General features: G+C 40.4%; 1 protein-coding gene across 5 annotated transcripts in view; it reads left to right on the forward strand.

Moving 5' to 3' along the window:
- The window catches only part of LOC134224743 (A disintegrin and metalloproteinase with thrombospondin motifs like), a 590,502-nt gene that overhangs the window by 544,853 nt on the left and 27,087 nt on the right, over positions 1–18,562 (forward strand). For 4 of the 5 annotated variants that reach the window (XM_062704283.1, XM_062704280.1, XM_062704281.1 and 1 more), the window contains 3 exons: positions 2,222–2,277; positions 12,359–12,485; positions 12,576–12,740. In XM_062704283.1, coding sequence (XP_062560267.1) covers positions 2,222–2,277; positions 12,359–12,485; positions 12,576–12,740 — 348 coding nt within the window. Of the gene's footprint in view, positions 1–1,467; positions 1,521–2,221; positions 2,278–12,358; positions 12,486–12,575; positions 12,741–18,562 lie in introns of all 5 variants that reach the window. The other variant, XM_062704282.1, reaches the window with a different exon arrangement.

An 18,562-nucleotide genomic window follows, 5' to 3' on the forward strand; every position in this document is an offset into this window, starting at 1 on the left:
TCATTAGTTCAGCACATTGTTAAACTTCCCCAATGTGCTGAAATGTGATAAAACGAAAACGTTAGTTCGACTTCAAATAAAGGTAGTAAACAAATTAATAGGCCATGTCAAATATTAATTAGATTAAATGCTGAAATGAAATCTGTCTAGCGAATTATTCAGCATCCATTTTATTCAGCTACGAAGATCACAAATAAACAATAATTCAACATAGATGCTTATTTGTAGCTTGTCGTTGTTTGTTGGGGTGTCAAGGAGTGCCAGTGGATTTAACATATACATACATATATTTAAATATTCCTGTACAGTCAAGCAGAGTACAATATTTGGGTCGTAACTAATCGCAACGGATAAAAATACACTGAAAATAATTTCGACAAGAAAAAGTTTTTGTTAGAAAACTTTTTTCCTTCAAAGTGCCCAGCTTGCGATGTATGGACGGTTGGTAGGAACAAAATCACCTATCTTGAGACACAATTTCATACAAATCAAAAAGCGTTTTTTCGCAAATCGAGTTTTAATTTTTGAAACTGTTGAAACTGATTTTTTTCAGTGTAGGGCTCAATTTGAATTGTTTCCGATATCTTTATTAGAAACTTTGACTGATTTTGCGATAGTCACCCATATAACATTTTTTGTAGGATGCGTCGTTTTTGATTGTATCCATTTGATAAAATCAATAAAAAAATTTGGCCTTTTTCAAAAGATAGTCTGGATCAAATTGGTAAAAACTTAGTTAGAGCCATTCACAAATACGGCCCATACAAATTTCAGAACCCTCCCATACAAAATACGTTACGAGAGGGTGGGTGGGGGCTTTCAGCCCCCAGGTCCATTTTAGCGTTATGTAATTTGTGAATGAACCCTTAATTTAACTATTGATTTATCCAATTTATCAATTAAAAACGACGTCAGTCCAATCAAACGACAACCAAATCAATCAATAACGGTGCTCACCTGCACTTTTGACAGCTGACCGACCTGATGCTCTTTATGGCTCTCAGCTTGTGGTTGTCAATCTGGGTGTCACGCTTACCGAAGGTACTCACGTGTCAGCTTCTACATGTCACGATGCGCTTGCCGTGATTGTCAGTAAAGAACATCGTTTAAAAGCGTGGTGGTTTTTGTTTTCATATCTGATCATCTGGTGATGGTCACGACATTTTGCAAGACTGATTTGAATGTTCTAAAATTTCTGGAAATTTTAGTGCTTTTAGGGGTTTTATAGTTTTTACATATTTTGAGGATTTGAAAAATCAGTAGAATAAAGATCGAAGAAATTGCAGATATTGCGGTAATTCAGCGTGGAAATACTCTACACACTTATTACGACCCACTTTTTTCCCAAATATGATTCCGAACCCGTTTCTCTTTAGTTTTGACCTTCTCAACCCACTTCGATGCTCCCAACGTACTGAATCCTCTGTTAGAATTTGTTTGATTAACTATAATTGAGATCTTTCACAGGTATGATATGTGCCGAAGAAGGAAAGGCGGTCGTTGTACGAAAGGCACAGCTGGTAATCAAACTTGTTTCATTCTTGTTTATTTTCCGTATATTTCCTTCTATTGCATAACTGCCGTAAGCGTGCGCAGACATCTCTTATCACATAAGGCATCCTTCTCTCACCACTAATTTCGTATCTTAATCGCATTATATCCTCTAATTGGTTGAAGATTTGTTCCTTGGCTTAAAACTCAGTATCAACAACGGTGATGGAAATTTCCCGAGAACCTCTGAACGATGATGGATCCGGGGAGAGGAAATTTCCATCATCGGTATTGGAAAATAGCATTGTTCGTACCCAAATTAATTTCACCCATCAAAGTTCCATCCAGATAGGGTTATCTAACCGTATGAGTACAATGTTACGATAACGGCTTACCTGGACAAGTACTAACCCCGCGAAAACAAAAACTGAAAAGCGCGACCTCCTGCTCTGCACATATTTAAGTGCAGCTGCGTGAGTGGGAAACCAAGTTGTGATCCCTTCTTCCTGATTCCGCTCCAGCTACGCCTGAACTGAGAACAATCAAAGTACAAACGAGAATCAGTCGGACGCAACTTCCAACGCAATCGCAACCACCAACAACCACCCGACACCCCACAACAACAACTACAACAACGAATTTATATCACAATACCACTCTCCTACCAACACCCAATCACACGTGTTCTGTTTTGTATTAAAAGCTGGAAATTATTACCTATATTTCACAGACTAGATATGTGTAGAAGACAGTATGCAAATGACGCATGTAATCGCGGTACCGCAGGTAATTATAGGCCCTCAAGTCGGCAACAATTTCCTTCCACTGTTACTTGATTTTTCTTCATTGCTATCGTTCTGTCTACCGCAACCCACAACAACAATTACACACACAAACCCTTCTTCGTAGTGCACCAACAACTTCTGTCAAATTACCTACAAAAGCTATGTACCTTTCCCCTTCTTTTCGAACTGATTTCCAAATGCAGACACCTCTGTGTTGCTTCGAGTTCTAATAAATATTTAAGTTCTGCGACCCTATCTTTTGCGTACCACTTCACACTTCTTTTCTTCCAATTCCATCCTAAGCTTCACGTCTGCTGTCGAATTTTCTCACAAACCCCTCCATTAGGGTGGCTCAAATTGGTATGGGAAAAACTTTTTTCAATTTTTTTGATGGGCCGCCCTATTATTCGGTTCTATTTGATGTCCTGATGCTCTGGACAAAATTTCAGCCAAATCGGTCAACGTTTGGGCGGTGCTAAACTCGTTGGAAGTTTATATGCAAAAATGTATGCAGAAACATCCAAAAACATTGAATTGCAGTTGGACGGCATAACTTACGATGAAGATCTATAATACTCATTCAGATCTTGAAAAATTTAATACAGATTGTTATGCAGAAAACCGCGAGAAGTTTAGAGTTTGCCCGGCTAAGTTATTAGCATTTCTCTGACGTGGGGTTTGAGCAAATTTCGTTTCTTTTACCTTTGAAAAGAAATAAATTCACCCCTACAACACTCCAGTAAAATGCTAATATCTTTGCCTAATAAACTCATATCTTCTCGCGGTTTTCAGCATAACATTCTGTATTTAATTCTACAAGAACTGAATGAGTATCATTGTTCTTGATCGTAAATTGTACCGTCCAACTGCAAATCACTGTTTTTGGATGTTTCTGCATACATTTTTCCATATAAACTTCCAACGAGTTTAGCACCGCCCAAACGTTGACCGTTTTGGCTGAAATTTTGTCCAGAGTATCAGGGCATCAAATAGAACCGAATAAGAGGGCGGCCCATCAAAATTTTCGAAAAAGTGTTTTTTGAGCCACCCTACCCTCCATACTGTTTCTGCTAAACGAAATATTCCCTCTTCTATGCGAACCTTGTTTCTAACGGAAAAACGTAAACTGTTTTAATCATGGCTCGAATATCGAGCAATTGTTGCACTAAATTATCGAACTATTTCACACTTCTCACAAAATAGCCCCGCTAGGTTTCTTGTCTACTCAAAATTAACTACACTGCAAATCCTTCAATTGGTCCCCCCCCTATTTTGTGTGTTCTGTGACCATGTCAAATCAACCTGCACTATTTCGTGTGTGTCTTTCCGTCTCATGTGTAATTAGTCATTCGAATTGGCGACAATATTTTTATTCTATGTGTACAAAATTTCTTCAATCACTGTATAAACTCAATCATGGATATATTCACGTGTGAATAAATTTTGGTGTTCTTTTTACTGCACTATCAATTACAACACAATGGACTATCGATGTAAAGTGAGTACATGACATTCCAGTTACCTATTTGATGTAATTTATTTCATTGCTTTAAATTGTAATACTCCAAATGAGGGCACTTTCGCTTTCTTAGAATTTTTAGATCACTTATTTTTCAGCAACATTTTTTAGAAAACAAACACCTAACTTTGTACGCCAGCATCGTGAAAAGAAATCAGAGACGGCAGCTTCGGGCTTTTTCATCAACACACTTTAGCCAATGCCACAATAACTCTAAACCTCTGGTTGTTTGTTCCAGATATTTCTTCGTATTTCTAGTGCAAACTCGACATTCCCGAGTTATTTTTTAAGAAACATTTTTCTGCCCGGGAAATTCATCGAAATTTAAATGGGAAATTTTTGAATGTCCCCCAAAAGTCCTTTTAACTTTTTCCATGGATTTTTTTTGGATTCAATACACCTCTATTTGTTTCTTAAATACCTCTCAATATTAACGAAAATCAATTTTAATTCTTCTAGGGACACTCCTCGATTCCTAAGGGAAATTCTTTTGAACTTTCTGTGAAAACTTATCTGAAGTTCCAAAAAAAAATTTTCTGAATTTTCGGGGAATATTTTTGCCATATCCAAGGAAAATTATTTTAAATTGGTGAAGGTTTTTTATTAGCAAGAGCAATGTTTTTGAATTCTCAATACTTTACGCCTCTAATTATATCATGAACATATACGTCTAAGTTTGGAAAATTATAGTAGCATTTCCATATCATTGTTATTTCTTTTGACTATTATCTCTTTAAGAAATTCTTCAAAACTTCCGATGCAATATTTTCCAATACTTTTCAAGGATAATTTCCAAGGGAATTCTCAAATTTCAAAGAAATTTCCAACTTTCAGGGGAAATCTTTAATCTTCCAAGTGAATATCTACCAATTTACCGGGGAAATTTTTCGTTCTTCAAGAAAGCTTCAAGGGAAATTCTTATGAATTTTTAGGAGAATTTCTTCTAAATTTGCAATCGAGGAATTTTTTTCTGAATTTTCAAAAGAAATTCTTGTGCACTTTCAAGAAATATATTCACGAATTTCCCCGTAAAATTGTTTTGCATGTATCCAAAAACTGCTTTTGAATATTCCCCCGGACACTGTAAAAAATTGACAATGAACTTTCTCAAAAACATATTCGGTAGATATTTTAGCATCCTATATTTTATATTGATTTTTTTAAGTTCATTTGAAGCAGCGTGACGATTCATACAAAAATGTTGGATGTTTAAAACCAAAAAGTGTGACGAAGGGTGAAGAAGGGGTTCGAAAGTTGCCGATTTTTACGTGACGTACTTTATGGATCCTCCCGAATATGCATGGCGATCAGTATATCAAAACCTATTAAATCCAACCCACCACAACCAATACAGTGTGTGAAGAGCTGATGGATAAAATATCAAAATGACAAAACGTCGAGTGACTAAAATATAGAATCTAACGGTTCGGAAGCCTCCATAAAAGAGACATGAAGCCATTTTTACAAAAAAGCTCAGTAGCTTCGCGGCAAGAGGTTTGGAAGCCTCCTTATAAGCGTCTCAAAAGCATTTTTCCAAATAGCTCACAATCTTTATTTCGAAAGGCTTGAAAGGCTCGGAAGCCTCCTTTCAAGAGGCTCGGAGGCCTCCTTTCAAGAGGCTCGGAAGCCTCATTTCAAGAGGCTCGAAAGTCTAATTTCAAGAGGTTCGGAAGCCTCCTTCTAAGAGGCTCGGAAACCTTCTTTTGAGAAGCTCGGAAGCCTCATTTCAAGAGGTTTCAGAAGGCGAGGTAGCCTCTTTTTAAGACGCTCGGAAACCTGATTTCAAGAGGCTCGGAAGCATCCTTTCAAGAGGCTCAGAAGTCTCCTTTCAAGAGGCTCGGAAGTCTCCTTTCAAGAGGCTCGGAAGCCTCATTTCAAGAGGCTCGAAAGTCTAATTTCAAGAGGTTCGGAAGCCTCCTTCTAAGAGGCTCGGAAACCTTCTTTTGAGAAGCTCGGAAGCCTCATTTCAAGAGGTTTCAGAAGGCGAGGAAGCCTCTTTTTAAGACGCTCGGAAACCTGATTTCAAGAGGCTAGGAAACCTCCTTTCAAGAGGCTCGGAAACCTCCTTTCAGGAGGCGATGAAGCCGCTTTTTAAAATGCTCGGAATCCTCATTTCAAGAGGCTCGGGAACCTCCTTTTGAGAAGCTAGGAAGCCTCACTTCAAGAGGCCTGGAAGCCCGCTTCAAGAGGCCTCAGAAGCCTCCTTCAAGAGGCCTCAAGCCTCCTTTTAGGAGGCTCTGGAGCCTCCTTTCAAGAGGCTCGGAAGCCTCCTTTCAAGAGGCCCGGAAGCCTCCTTTCAAGAGGCCTCAAGCCTCCTTCAAGAGGCTCGGAAGCCTCCTTCAAAAGGCCCAGAAGCCTCCTTCGAGAGGCTCAGAAGCCTCCTTTCAAGAGGCCTGGAAGCCACCTTTCAAGAGGCCTGGAAGCCTCCTTTCAAGAGGCCTCGGAAGCCCCTTCAAGAGGCCCAGAGCCTCCTTCAAGAGGCTCAGAAGCCTCCTTTCAAGAGGCTCAGAAGCCTCCTTTCAAGAGGCCTGGAAGCCTCCTTCAAGAGGCCTCAAGCCTCTTCCAAGAGGCTCAGGCCTCTTTCCAAGAGGCCTGGAAGCCTTCTTTCAAGTGGTTTGGAAACCTCCTTTCAAGAGGCCTGGAAGCCTCCTTCAAGAGGCCTCAGCCTCCTTTCAAGAGGCTTGAAGCCTCCTTCAAGAGGCCTGGAAGCCTCCTTTCAAGAGGCCTCGAAGCCTCCTTTCAAGAGGCTCAGAAGCCTCCTTTCAAGAGGCCTGAGGCCTCCTTCAAGAGGCTCGGAAGCCTCCTTTCAAGAGGCTCGGAAGCCTCCTTTCAAGGAGCTCGGAAACCTCCTTTCAAGAGGCTCGGAAGCCTCCTTTCAAGAGGCTCGGAAGCCTCCTTTCAATTGGCTCGTAAGCCTCCTTTCAATAGGCTCGGAAGCCTCCTTTCAATAGGCTCGGAAGCCTCCTTTCAATAGGCTCGGAAGCCTCCTTTCAAGACGCTCGGAAGCCTCCTTTCAAGACGCTCGGAAGTCTCCTTTCAAGAGGCTCGGAAGCCTCATTTCAAGAGGCTCGAAAGTCTAATTTCAAGAGGCTCGATAGTCTAATTTCAAAAGGTTCTGCAGCCTCCTTTCAAGAGGCTCGGAAGCCTCCTTTCAACAGGCTCGGAAGCCTCCTTTCAAGAGGCTCGAGAGCCTTCTTTCAAGAGGCTCGAGAGCCTTCTTTCAAGAGGCCTGAGAGCCTCTTCAAGAGGCGCCTCCTTCAAGAGGCCTCAGCCTCCTTCAAGAGGCCTCAGCCTCCTTTCAAGAGGCTCAGAAGCCTCTTTTTAAGAGGCTCCAGAAGCCTCCTTCAAGAGGCCTGAAGCCTCCCTCAAGAGGCTCAAGAGGCTCAAGCCCTCAAGACTCCTTTCAAGAGGGAAGCCCTCAAGAGGCCTGGAAGCCTCCTTCAAGAGGCCTGGAAGCCTCCTTTCAAGAGGCTCGGAAGCCTCCTTTCAAGAGGCTCCGGAAGCCTCCTTTAAGAGGCTCAGAAGCCTCCTTTCAAAAGGCTCAGAAGCCTCCTTCCAAGAGGTTCGAAACCTCCTTCCAAGAGGTTCGAAACCTCCTTCCAAGAAAGTTCAGGAAACCTCCTTCCAAGAGGTTCGGAAACCTCCTTCCAAGAGGTTCGGAAACCTCCTTCCAAGAGGTTCGGAAACCTCCTTCCAAGAGGTTCGGAAACCTCCTTCCAAGAGGTTCGGAAACCTCCTTCCAAGAGGTTCGGAAACCTCCTTCCAAGAGGTTCGGAAACCTCCTTCCAAGAGGTTCGGAAACCTCCTTCCAAGAGTTTCGGAAACCTCTTTCCAAGAGTTTCGGAAACCTCCTTTCAAGAGGTTTGGAAACCTCCTTTCGAGAGGTTTGGAAACCTCCTTTCAAGAGGTTTGGAAACCTCCTTTCAAGAGGTTTGGAAACCTCCTTTCAAGAGGTTCGGAGACCTCCTTCCAAGAGGTTCGGAAACCTCCTTCCAAGATGTTGGGAAACTTCCTTCCAAGAGGTTCGGAAACCTTCTTTCAAGAGGTTCAGGAACCTCCTTTCAAGAAGTTCGGAAACCTCCTTCCAAGAGGCTAGAAAACCTCATTTCAAGAGGATCGGAAGCCTCATTTCAGGAGGCTCGGAAACCTCCTTTTAAGAGGTTCGGAAGTCTTTTGAAGAGGCTCAGAATCCTTATTTTAAGAGGTTTGGAAGCCTCCTTTCAAAAGGTTCAGAAACCTCATTTCAAGAGGCTCGAAAGCCTTATTTCAAAAGGTTCGGAAGCCTTTTTTATAGAGGTTCGGAAGCCTCTTTTAAAGAGGTTCGGAAGCCTCTTTTAAAGAGGTTCGGAAGCCTCTTTTAAAGAGGTTCGGAAGCCTCTTTTAAAGAGGTTCGGAAGCCTCTTTTCAAAAGGTTCGGAAACCTCTTTTCAAAAGGCTCGGAAACCTCCTTACAAGAGCCTCGGAAACCTCCTTTTAAGTGGCTTGGAAGCCCTTCTTTCAAGAGGCTTGAAGCCTCATTTCTGGGAGTTCCGAAGCCTCATTTCAAGAAGCTTAGAAGCCTTATTTCAAGAAGCTTAGAAGCCTCATTTCAAGAGGATCGGAAGCCTCCTTTCAAGAGGCTCGGAAGCTTCCTTGTAGGAGGCTCGGAAACCTCCTTTTAATGGTTTCGGAAGCCTCCTTTCAAGAGGTTCGGAAGACTCCTTTCAAAGTGCTCAAAAACCTCGTTTTAAGAGGCTGAGAAGTCTTCTTTCTAGAGGTTCGTGAGCCTTATTTCAAGAGGCTCGGAAGCTTTATTTCAAGAGACTCGGAAGTCTAATTTCAAGAGGCTCGGAAGCCTTATTTCAGGGGGCTCGGAAACCTACTTTTAAGAGGGTTGGAAGCCTTTTCAAGAGGCTCAGAAGCCTCCTTTCAAGAGGCTCGAAAGCCTCCTTTGCAAAGGCTCAGAAGCCTATTTTCAAGAGGTTCAGAAGCCTCATTTCAAGAGGCTCGAAAGTCTCCTTTCAAGAGTATCAGATGCTCAGAGGCTCAGAAGCCTCATTTAAAGAAGCTCGAAAGACTTATTTCAAAACGTTCGGGAGCCTCTTTTCAAAAGGTTCGGAATCCTCTTTTCAAAGGCTCGGAAACCTCCTTACAAGAGCCTCGGAAACCTCCTTTTAAGTGGCTTGGAAGCCCTTCTTTCAAGAGACTCGGAATCCTCCTTTCAAAAGGCTCGAAAACCTCATTTTTTGAGGTTTCGAAGCCTCATTTCAAGAGGCTCAGAAGCCTCATTTCAAGAGGATCGGAAGTCTCATTTCAAAAGATTCGGACCTTGCAAGAGGCACGGAATCTTCCTTTTAAGAGGCTCGGAATATTCCTTCCTTCTTTTTTCAAGAGGCTCGGAAACTTCCTTTTACGGGGCTCGGAAGCATTCTTTCAAGAGGCTCGGAAACCTCATTTCAGGAGGATCGGAAGTCCCATTTCAAGAGGCTCGGAAGCTTTCTTGCAAGATGCTCGGAAACCTCATTTTAAGGGACTCGGAAGCCTCCTTTCAAGAGGCTCGGAAGCCTGCTATCAAAAGGTTCAGAAGCCTCATTTCAAAAGCTTCGAAAGCCTTCTTTCAAAAGGTTTGGAAGCCTCCCCGCAAGAGGCTCGGAAACGTCCTTTTATGAGGCTCGGAAGCCTCCTTTCAATCGGAGGTCTCTTTCAAGAGGCTCAGAAGCTTAGCTCAGAAGGCTCAAAAGCCTGTGTTAAAGAGGCTCGGAAGCTTCTAAAAGTCCTTAAAGTTACAGAAGGCTTAATGTATAAAATTAATTTGCATTCAGAAAAAAACCTCATTTCTGAATTTTTTTTTCCTGCGAACGACATTTAAGGTCGTATTATCCGTTCAGCTAGAAAAATGATAAGTGCGATGCGAAAAGGAAAAAGCTGGTCACTTTTGAGAAGCTGGTCACTTTTCAATAATTATTATTCGCTTCACACTTTTCACATTTCGCACTCGAACTTTTCACACTGATTAGTGAAAAATGAAACGTCTTAACACTCACTATTGAAAGTAAGAAGTGCTAAGAGAGAGAAGAGAAGTGTGAAGTGAGACGATCCACTTCTCACTTCTCACTCCACCAGTCTCGCTTCTCACTGTGAGACGTAAGAGGTGCGAAATGAGAAACTCACTTCTTAAATCTCACAGTGAGAAGTGAGACGTCCTGGGGACGCACCCCAACCCATATTTTACGGCAAAACTAAAAATTTAAATGCAGCTCAGCCGGTTTCCAACGGATTTTCAAGCAATCTTCTGGAATCGATCACAAAATTCCTATAGTTTTAGAAACGGAGGTCAATTTTTGTAGAATGGCCATGGTTTCGGATATATCCCGGGGAGTACTGGGGTTACTTCCCTCCTGGAAGAAATGGCCACCTGCAGATCGGCTTCGAAATCTATCTTGCGACATGTCAAACTTCATGGTTTTACAGAACAAATACAAATACTTCGTTTCTGCGATTTTCGATCTAATTGGCCTCTCTTCGGGTACTTCCAGGGTCTGGTTGCCTTGAAGAATTGGCCACTTTTCGTTCAATCTTGGGACTCATCTTTCGACATGTCATACTTCCTGATTTGGCAAGTACAACGAAGAACATTTCGATGATTTTCGATCGAACTGGTCATCTTCCAGGTGTTTCCGGAACCTGGGTCCCCTGGGGAAGTGGCCAATATTAGAACTGTTGGATGGCATCCTTTACTTCTCTCAAGGTGGGGGCTTGTTGGTTTCCATCATCCGCTAAACTGCTGGAGTCGTCTCATTACTCATTTCTGGAGGGTTCTACGTTCTGGGGGGTCCCTTGCTGTAGCGCAATCGTTCGTGCTGCGTCCTTCTCCTACAAAATCTGTCAGCACTTTTCAGAGAACTATTCAGAATCTAACAGAGTTCGAACCAACCGTTCCGTCGACTTCTTCCCACATACACTGCACGTCGCTCTCCACTACGTCAATAATGGCTGCTCTAACTGTACTCTACCGGGCTCGTAGAGGGACTCCATCGAGCTCATCATCTTTCGGAAACACTGCCTAGAGATGTTGCACATTGGCGACATCAGATTGTATCAGTCGCTCTAGGTCGTACCGAGGTGGCAGTAGATATCAAACATGTGGCCAATTCTATTGGAAACCGTCAACCGTAGTGTTTCAGTGTACTTATTTTGTAAAATCATGGAGTTTGGCATGTCGCAAAATGGGCTTCAAGATTAAAAGAAAAGTGGGCACTTCCCCAGAAAAGTAAGGTTCCAGGAACACCTGGAAGATGGCCAATTGGATCAAAAACCATCGGAATGTGCTTCAGTGTACCTATTTTACAAAAACATGAAGTGCAATGTTTGTAGAATGTACAATGCAAGATGGGTTCCAGGATTGAACGAAAATCTATTTAAAACTAAAACTCAAGCTGTTAGTAAATGCTTTATTTACTTCAAAATTAAAAAGCCAAACGAACAATTCCTCAGTGATATAATTATATTAATATTATGATTAAACTCCAACATTTCGGCTATTGGGCTCGAAGAATGTATTTCCCTTAGAAGACCGAAAGATTATTGGAATATCTTTTTGATTAAGCTATCAGTATACTGTTTGTCATAAGGACACATATTTGTCAAGCCTGATGATTTCTGATCAGTCTGATAGATGTCCAGATAAACTTGACAAATATTTGTCATGACAAATAGTAAACTACGGGCTTAAGTATGTTTTTATTCTTCGCCTTCAAATATTTATTTTCTTGTAACTACGCATAATGCAAACTATTCTTTCACAACTATTAAAAAAATCTATAAACTACTATGAAATACTTACAACTGTATATCAGAAAAATAACGTTTTCCAGCTTCGACTTCCTACAATCTATCCAGAAACTGTTGACTAAAAAAATATTTCAACACTATGTAGCCATACTTCTGACTAAGTTCCATACATACGAACTGACAAAAACGATCGATTATTAACTTTTCAAAATATTTTCAACCGTAAACTGACACGAATCTAACTGCACTTCGTTGTTTACTAATAATAAACCTAGTAGAAACTCATAATTAAACTAAATTTCTTAACTCGATTCAAATCTTGATCATCTTATCAAAATAATCAATGTAGAATTTAATGGCTCAATCTTACTTCCACTGGTAAGTGCCGCCTTGTTACTTTAGAAGCTTCCTTTTCTCCTCACGATAACCATTTATCGATTAATAACGTTTAATTCAAACTTAGCCACTACTAAACACCTGTTGTACCTGTTTAACCTTACCATTATGTGCATTTATTTCACACTAAACATCCCGTTGGTCTCACCAAAATGTTTCGCTTCTCGTCCCTAGCAAATAAGTTGTTGGTAAATGTTGGTATTACATATTTTGTGTGGTTCTATTTCTACACCCCCCTCATCTAATACCCCCGGAATCCCAACTCATCCCTCGTTTGTACATACTCTCGCAACCGAATCACTAACATCGATTGTTCAATTTCGTTCCTGCTCGTTTTTGTTTACGTTTTTGGAAATTTGGGAAAATGGAACTCTCCGAACTGCAACCCCCGCGTCAGGATTCGCATACGTCGGAGGGGCCTGCGTCGTGAACAAGCGACTGGAGAAGGTCAACAGCGTGGCCATCATCGAGGACACCGGCGGCTTCAGCGGTATCATTGTGGCGGCCCACGAAGTTGGTCATCTGTAAGACTAGTTCCAATATGAGCGACGTACCAGCTGCTTGCTGATTTGTTTCAGATTTTCTAATCACAATCTTGTTGCGCTTTGTTGTAGACTGGGAGCCGTTCACGATGGGTCTCCCCCACCCAGCTATCTGGGAGGACCGGGCGCGGAGAAGTGCCGCTGGGAGGACGGCTACATCATGTCCGATCTGCGGCACACCGAGCGGGGCTTCCGGTGGTCACCGTGCAGTGTTCAAAGTTTCCATCATTTCCTCAAGTGAGTATGAATTTAATTTTAAAAGACTAGATGTTTTTCAATAAGGCGGGAACAATTTTCAATATCTTCTTCTGTCACCATCACCTCAAAATTTGGTGGCCAAATTTATTTCTTGGGAGGTTTAATTTTTTGACCGGAAAAATAATAAAATTTTTAGCTTGTATAACTTTTTTTACGAAAACTGATGAGTTTTTCGATTTAATCAATTTATGCTTTTATTTCATTATCGAAAGGTCAGAAGGACAAAAAAAAAGAAATTAATATTAATTTCGGCCAACTAAGTGTATAGAACAGTTACCCACATCGTCGCTAAACAGTGCTTTGTGAGTCATACACTTTTACTGCACTGCGCGTCGCTCTGGTCTACAGAGGCCCAATCATTTACATTGTGGACAATCTTGGTTTCCCCTTCCTATTTCACGCATAATTCAATTAATTGTTTCTTATCAAAAATTGACCAGATCAGCATTGATAGACGTAATTAAACTAGGTGTAAAAATATGTAAGCTAGGTGAAAAGAGTGTTAACATAATAGACAGGAAGGGAAAACCGATATTTTTTACATTGGTCCAAAAATCTAAACTTTTTGGCGAAACAAAACACTCTTACGACACTAATTTACAGCGCACCACGCGCTTTCTCGCACTGTCCGTACCACAATGGTGATTGGCCGATGGATGTTGTTCCCTGAGAGTTGCCGGCTAAAGGTAGCCTCACATCTCGGAAATTTGATCCGTGGATTTTTCCCCATGTATTTTTACATATGAAATGAAGTGTTGCGTCTGTTGATTTCACTGAAATTTTCTACCATGTTTTAATGCCATTAGTAAATCTATCACTAAAGATCCAAAGGGACAAAAGTCGAAAAGGAAAAAATGTCGACAGGGACAAAAGGTCGATCAAGAAAAAGTTGATACTAAGTTGGGTGTTCCTTTGGAATTTGTGAAATGTGTATTTAGCTTCGAGCAGAAGAAATACACTCACCTCATTAATCAAAGTTTGAGCAATTTTCAAAAAAGGGTTTGATTCGATACGATAATCCAATCAAAGTATCGATATTGGAATGAAAATATCTATATATCGGAAAATCACATGATATTTCAAAAATGAACATTTATATTTGCTGTATTTTTTTCAATTAATATCGTATTACCGTATTACCCCTTCACAATAATTATTAGAAATGACTTTTGTTCTATTACTTAATCCAATTTGTTTCTAGAGTGTGTCAGTCGAACAATCATGGGCAACGGCGTTCGTCAATCATGGGCAACGGCACCTTGCATGTACCAGGAGTGGCCAATGTGGTCACTTATCGATTTCAAGCGCATTATCATCTATTTTGTGGAAAATCATGACGACAGAGCCGCCGCACGGTATATTTTGGTGCTAAAACGGAAATGTCCCCTCCTGCGGGTTCCCCGGGGGCACCTTGCATGTACCAGGAGTGGCCACTTTTGTCGGAAGCCCTCTCATGGACCATACATTACCGTTTTAAGAGAATCTATGAAGAATTAGCGATCGAATGGCATATATGGAGCGATTTTTATGCTCCCCTTATATGACCGACAAGGTCCCCGTGGAAGTCGTTTCCCGGTGGCCATTGTCTCCAGAAAAAGCATATCACCACATAGCCACAAAATTGATGAGTTTATCTTTCGAACGGTATATAAACTTTGTAATTCGGTTATAATTTGACTGTTTTATAAGCATTTACATTTCTGGGTCAATATGACCCTAACATCTTATTCGTAACTTTTTTTGTGGGGTCCTTCCTGTTGCACCTTAAAATACTTTTTTCATGTCAGATGCTTCATTTCCACAAAATATTAAAAGTCAAGAAATTTCAGAACGATCGGATTATCAGGTAAAAAGTTATTCTACTTTGAAGTTTCGTTTTGGGTCATATTGACCCCAACATCTTACTAAGGTTAATCGGTAGTGATACTAACTTCCCGTTCGCTCGAAAAAATCAACTGAGGTTTCGAGAAATTTGCTGAAATTCCAATAATTTTTTTTCTGTATTTCTCCTTGGGTTATTTTGATTCTTGACAACAAAATGTTCTCTCTTCCAAGGAAGTTTTTTAAAGTTTAAATTCAATTATCAAAGAAAAGTCAGAATTTTCAGAAAATCCATTCCATTGAAATATTTTTAACTCAAAACTTTACGAGAAATTATCTTTTTGATTAAAATGAATTTTTTCTTGAACTTCGGCAGAAAATTCTTTTCGATTCTCACGACCAGTCTTCCAAATTTACGCAAAAAGTTCCATCAGAAAAAATTCAAAATTTTCATCAGAAAACCCCTAGAAATGTTTTAACGAAATTACTTTTTAATTCCTACGGCATTATTTTAATGGAAATTTTCATATGTTTCCCAATTCTTCATTTCCACAAATCTCATCCTAGTTTGTAAAGTTTATTTCTCTAATTTATCATAGGAGCACGTCAAATATGTAATTGAATTCGCATAAGGATTCAAGGACCAGCGTCATGCCGCTGGACAACGGCACGTTGATGCAAAGTGTAGAGTTGCCAAAATTATTTGTGATGGCAGCGCACACCTCACACCATCCGGTCGAGCTCGGTGGTGTAGTGGCTACCGCTTCTGTCTTGTAAGCAGGAGGTCGTGGGTTCAATTCCAGACTCGCCCCTTTCCTACTTTGTTTTTCTAACTTAGTTCTTTCTGTGCTTCACGTTCTACCAAAACGATTCCTACTGTTATAACCTTCCACACAATCCCAAAACCTCCCGTGGCACCTATGACGGGTCGTAGAGTTCTCTGCATCTTTCTTAAGTAGGTATCCAACTAACCATCCTTCCCCTTCCTCAGCATTCGCAAGGACGTGGCCAGGACAGATCTTGACTATTGGAGAGTGCATTGCTTGCATCTAAGAGATAGTGATAGTCCCACGGGGATGACGTGCTACGCTATCTTTGTCACATCTTTTCTGAATCACCAATACGAGTGCACTGCGAATGCAACATAAACAATTGCGACGGTGGAAATGATATGAAACCAACAAAGGCATAGACAGTACCTTGTGCAACTAGCATTCTAAATAATTGAGCAAATATGTTGAACATTCTTAAGTTTGAAGCATGGAATCGAGTGTAAAATTGTTTTAATTGATAATTCGTTAATTTTTTCTCTATTTTCTCATTATTGTATAATGTTGCATTATTGAGTGGTATGGGCGTTTTGCATCATATTCTCCTGTAAAAACGAAAACATTCAAAACTCACGCACATACTATTGCAAAATAAATCAGTATTGGGGTAATTTGACACTGGGGGATAAATTTATCCCCCAAAAAAGAGCGAACAGGCAAACCTGTCAAAATCCATAGTAAAAAAATTGGATGTCGCTCCTCTGGATAGTCCCAAATCACTAAGGGAGGTGCATCTAATGAACACAATGACGTTTGAGCGGTGCGCTGTTTACTGAAAATGAACACTCTTTCATACATCGAGTTCATTCAAAATGAATTTCGGCACCGCTCAAACGTCAAATAATGAACCTATGCACTGCCCCATTTGTGGTAACGGATGAAAGTGATGCTACTCTCATACAATAGTCTTGGCTTGTACCACCTACGAATTTGTGCGAAATGCTCAATGCTAATGCAGCGCACACCTCACACCATCCGCGCAACAAAAACAAATCCTCTAAACCTTTAAAAATAGGGTAAATCACTACTTGGGCCTATGGACCCGGTTCCCGGCTCACTGCACAAAAAACTAATGATTTATACTGTTTGGAAGCCGTAGGTTTATGATTGATAATTTTTAAAAAGTCTCCCATTTATTTTTCACAATACTCAATATTTTTCAATCACTTGTTTTACTCCTAATTGATCCAATTGTAGAAAATAAAAATGTAGATTTCAAAATTTCGTTCTCCGATGCCACGCCACTGAGCCGGAGTGATTCTTTCCACTTTTACATAACGGTATCATCATATAAACACCTACCTGAAAATCGTCACAGTTCTCGATACAATCATTGCTTGAAGCTGTTGAACACCACACAATAATTCTAAACTAACGCACTTCAATCCTTCCTATTTGTTTGTTTCACCAGGACTTTTATAAACATATTAGAATACATTTAAAAATGTATCCTCAAACCGAACAAAAATTCACCTCGGCCCAAGAACTTATACCCGCACCGTGCTGCCAAAAGGCCAGGATTATGAAAATGATCCTTCATCGTTAATAGGAAAACTGTCTAATACGTTGACGCAATCATGTTATTTATAATTCTCTCGATTTCAAAAGGTGAAAAAAATATTGTTTTTAAGTATTTGGAAGAAATTTGGATGAGTAAATATATCATCTCAACCAAATAAAAATGATTATAAATAATACCATCTGGCATCTTGTTGTCGTGGAACGTGCATATTTTTGTTTACGTCGCATTTTCTATCGTCCCGAGAGAGAATGAGAGTAAAATGTTGAGAGATTGAGTGAAATTTTGCTTAGGCCGGGAACTGGTTTTATGATATGCCGGAATGGAAATCGCTATGACTGATATGAGTGCTGCACCTCGTTAAATTAAATCAAATAAAAGCTTTTTTGAACGATATTTAGCACGAATAGCTATTTTTTAAGCAGAAGTGAACCCCAATGCAGTCTTATACAGCCCATAAAATTCAGGAAAAGCTGCTTCCTGTCATAAATATCTATTGAATAATGCAGTCGTACGCATGTTAGGCCGGGAATGGGGTAAGAAACCCTACGGCATTTCAGATCCATTTTAAAGTATTTTCTTTCACAAAATACAATGCAATTATTATTCTTGTGTTATACTATGTTCGCACTAGGGCCTTGTAACATGTTATTCGGCTATCTTGATGAGCTTTCTTTTGTCGATAATTTGAATAACATGTTATTCAGGCCGTACAGCGAACATAGTATTACTTTGTTCTGATTCAATATATCGATATCGAAAGCAAAAATATCGATATGACCGATATATCGGAAGTATCGGAACGTCCCTAGGTTAATTACTCTGAAACAATATTATGAATATGTATCTAAATAGTTCTGTTAGAGATAAAAAAGGTTGTTTTAAGAAATGAATAAAACTTGTATAATGCCAGATTGATTCTCTCCGATTCGTTTTCTTTTCTATTTCGATCTTTTATCCTTTTCGACCTTTTGTCTCTTTCGACCTGTTGTCCCTTTCAACCTTTTGTCCCTTTCGACCTTGTGTCACTTTCGAACTTTACTCCCTCTCGACCTTTTGTCGTTTCGACCTTCTGTCCCTTTCGACGTTTTGTCTTTTCGATTTTTTGTCATTTCAAACTTTTGCCTTTCGACCTTTCGTCATAAATTCAAAAAAATCACCCTTTTGCTATATCGGAAAGTCCAACAATTTTGGTTCTTTGCTCGGACAAGAAATCGATATCCTTTATGATGGCTAGAGCCTATGATTGACTTGCCTGTCCATACTTGGTAATGTATTTTCTTCATAGGCCTTGATGGAAACCAGATTTGGACAAAGTTTGTAGTGAGCACAGATTCGTTCCAGTAATATTTGAGTAACCCCTCAAACAACAACATATAGTTTGCCATCCGTTGCAGTCTACGGCTCGTTCTCTACACTACACAATTTTGTTGTGTATGGAGTGGCGAACTACGAATAGATACATTCGCTTATTTTAAACTTCCGCAGGTTCTCGCCTTTATATTCGCCGCCTCCGTCTGACCCAATCACTTCATACCTCCGACCAAACACGTTTTCGGTTCACAAAACTGATTCCGAATTTTGTGCTTCACTGTGTTATAAGATTTCAAAAATAATACTTGAGAACTTGA

Source organism: Armigeres subalbatus, chromosome 3, assembly GCF_024139115.2.
Source record: "Armigeres subalbatus isolate Guangzhou_Male chromosome 3, GZ_Asu_2, whole genome shotgun sequence".
Taxonomy (NCBI): Eukaryota; Metazoa; Arthropoda; class Insecta; order Diptera; family Culicidae; genus Armigeres; species Armigeres subalbatus.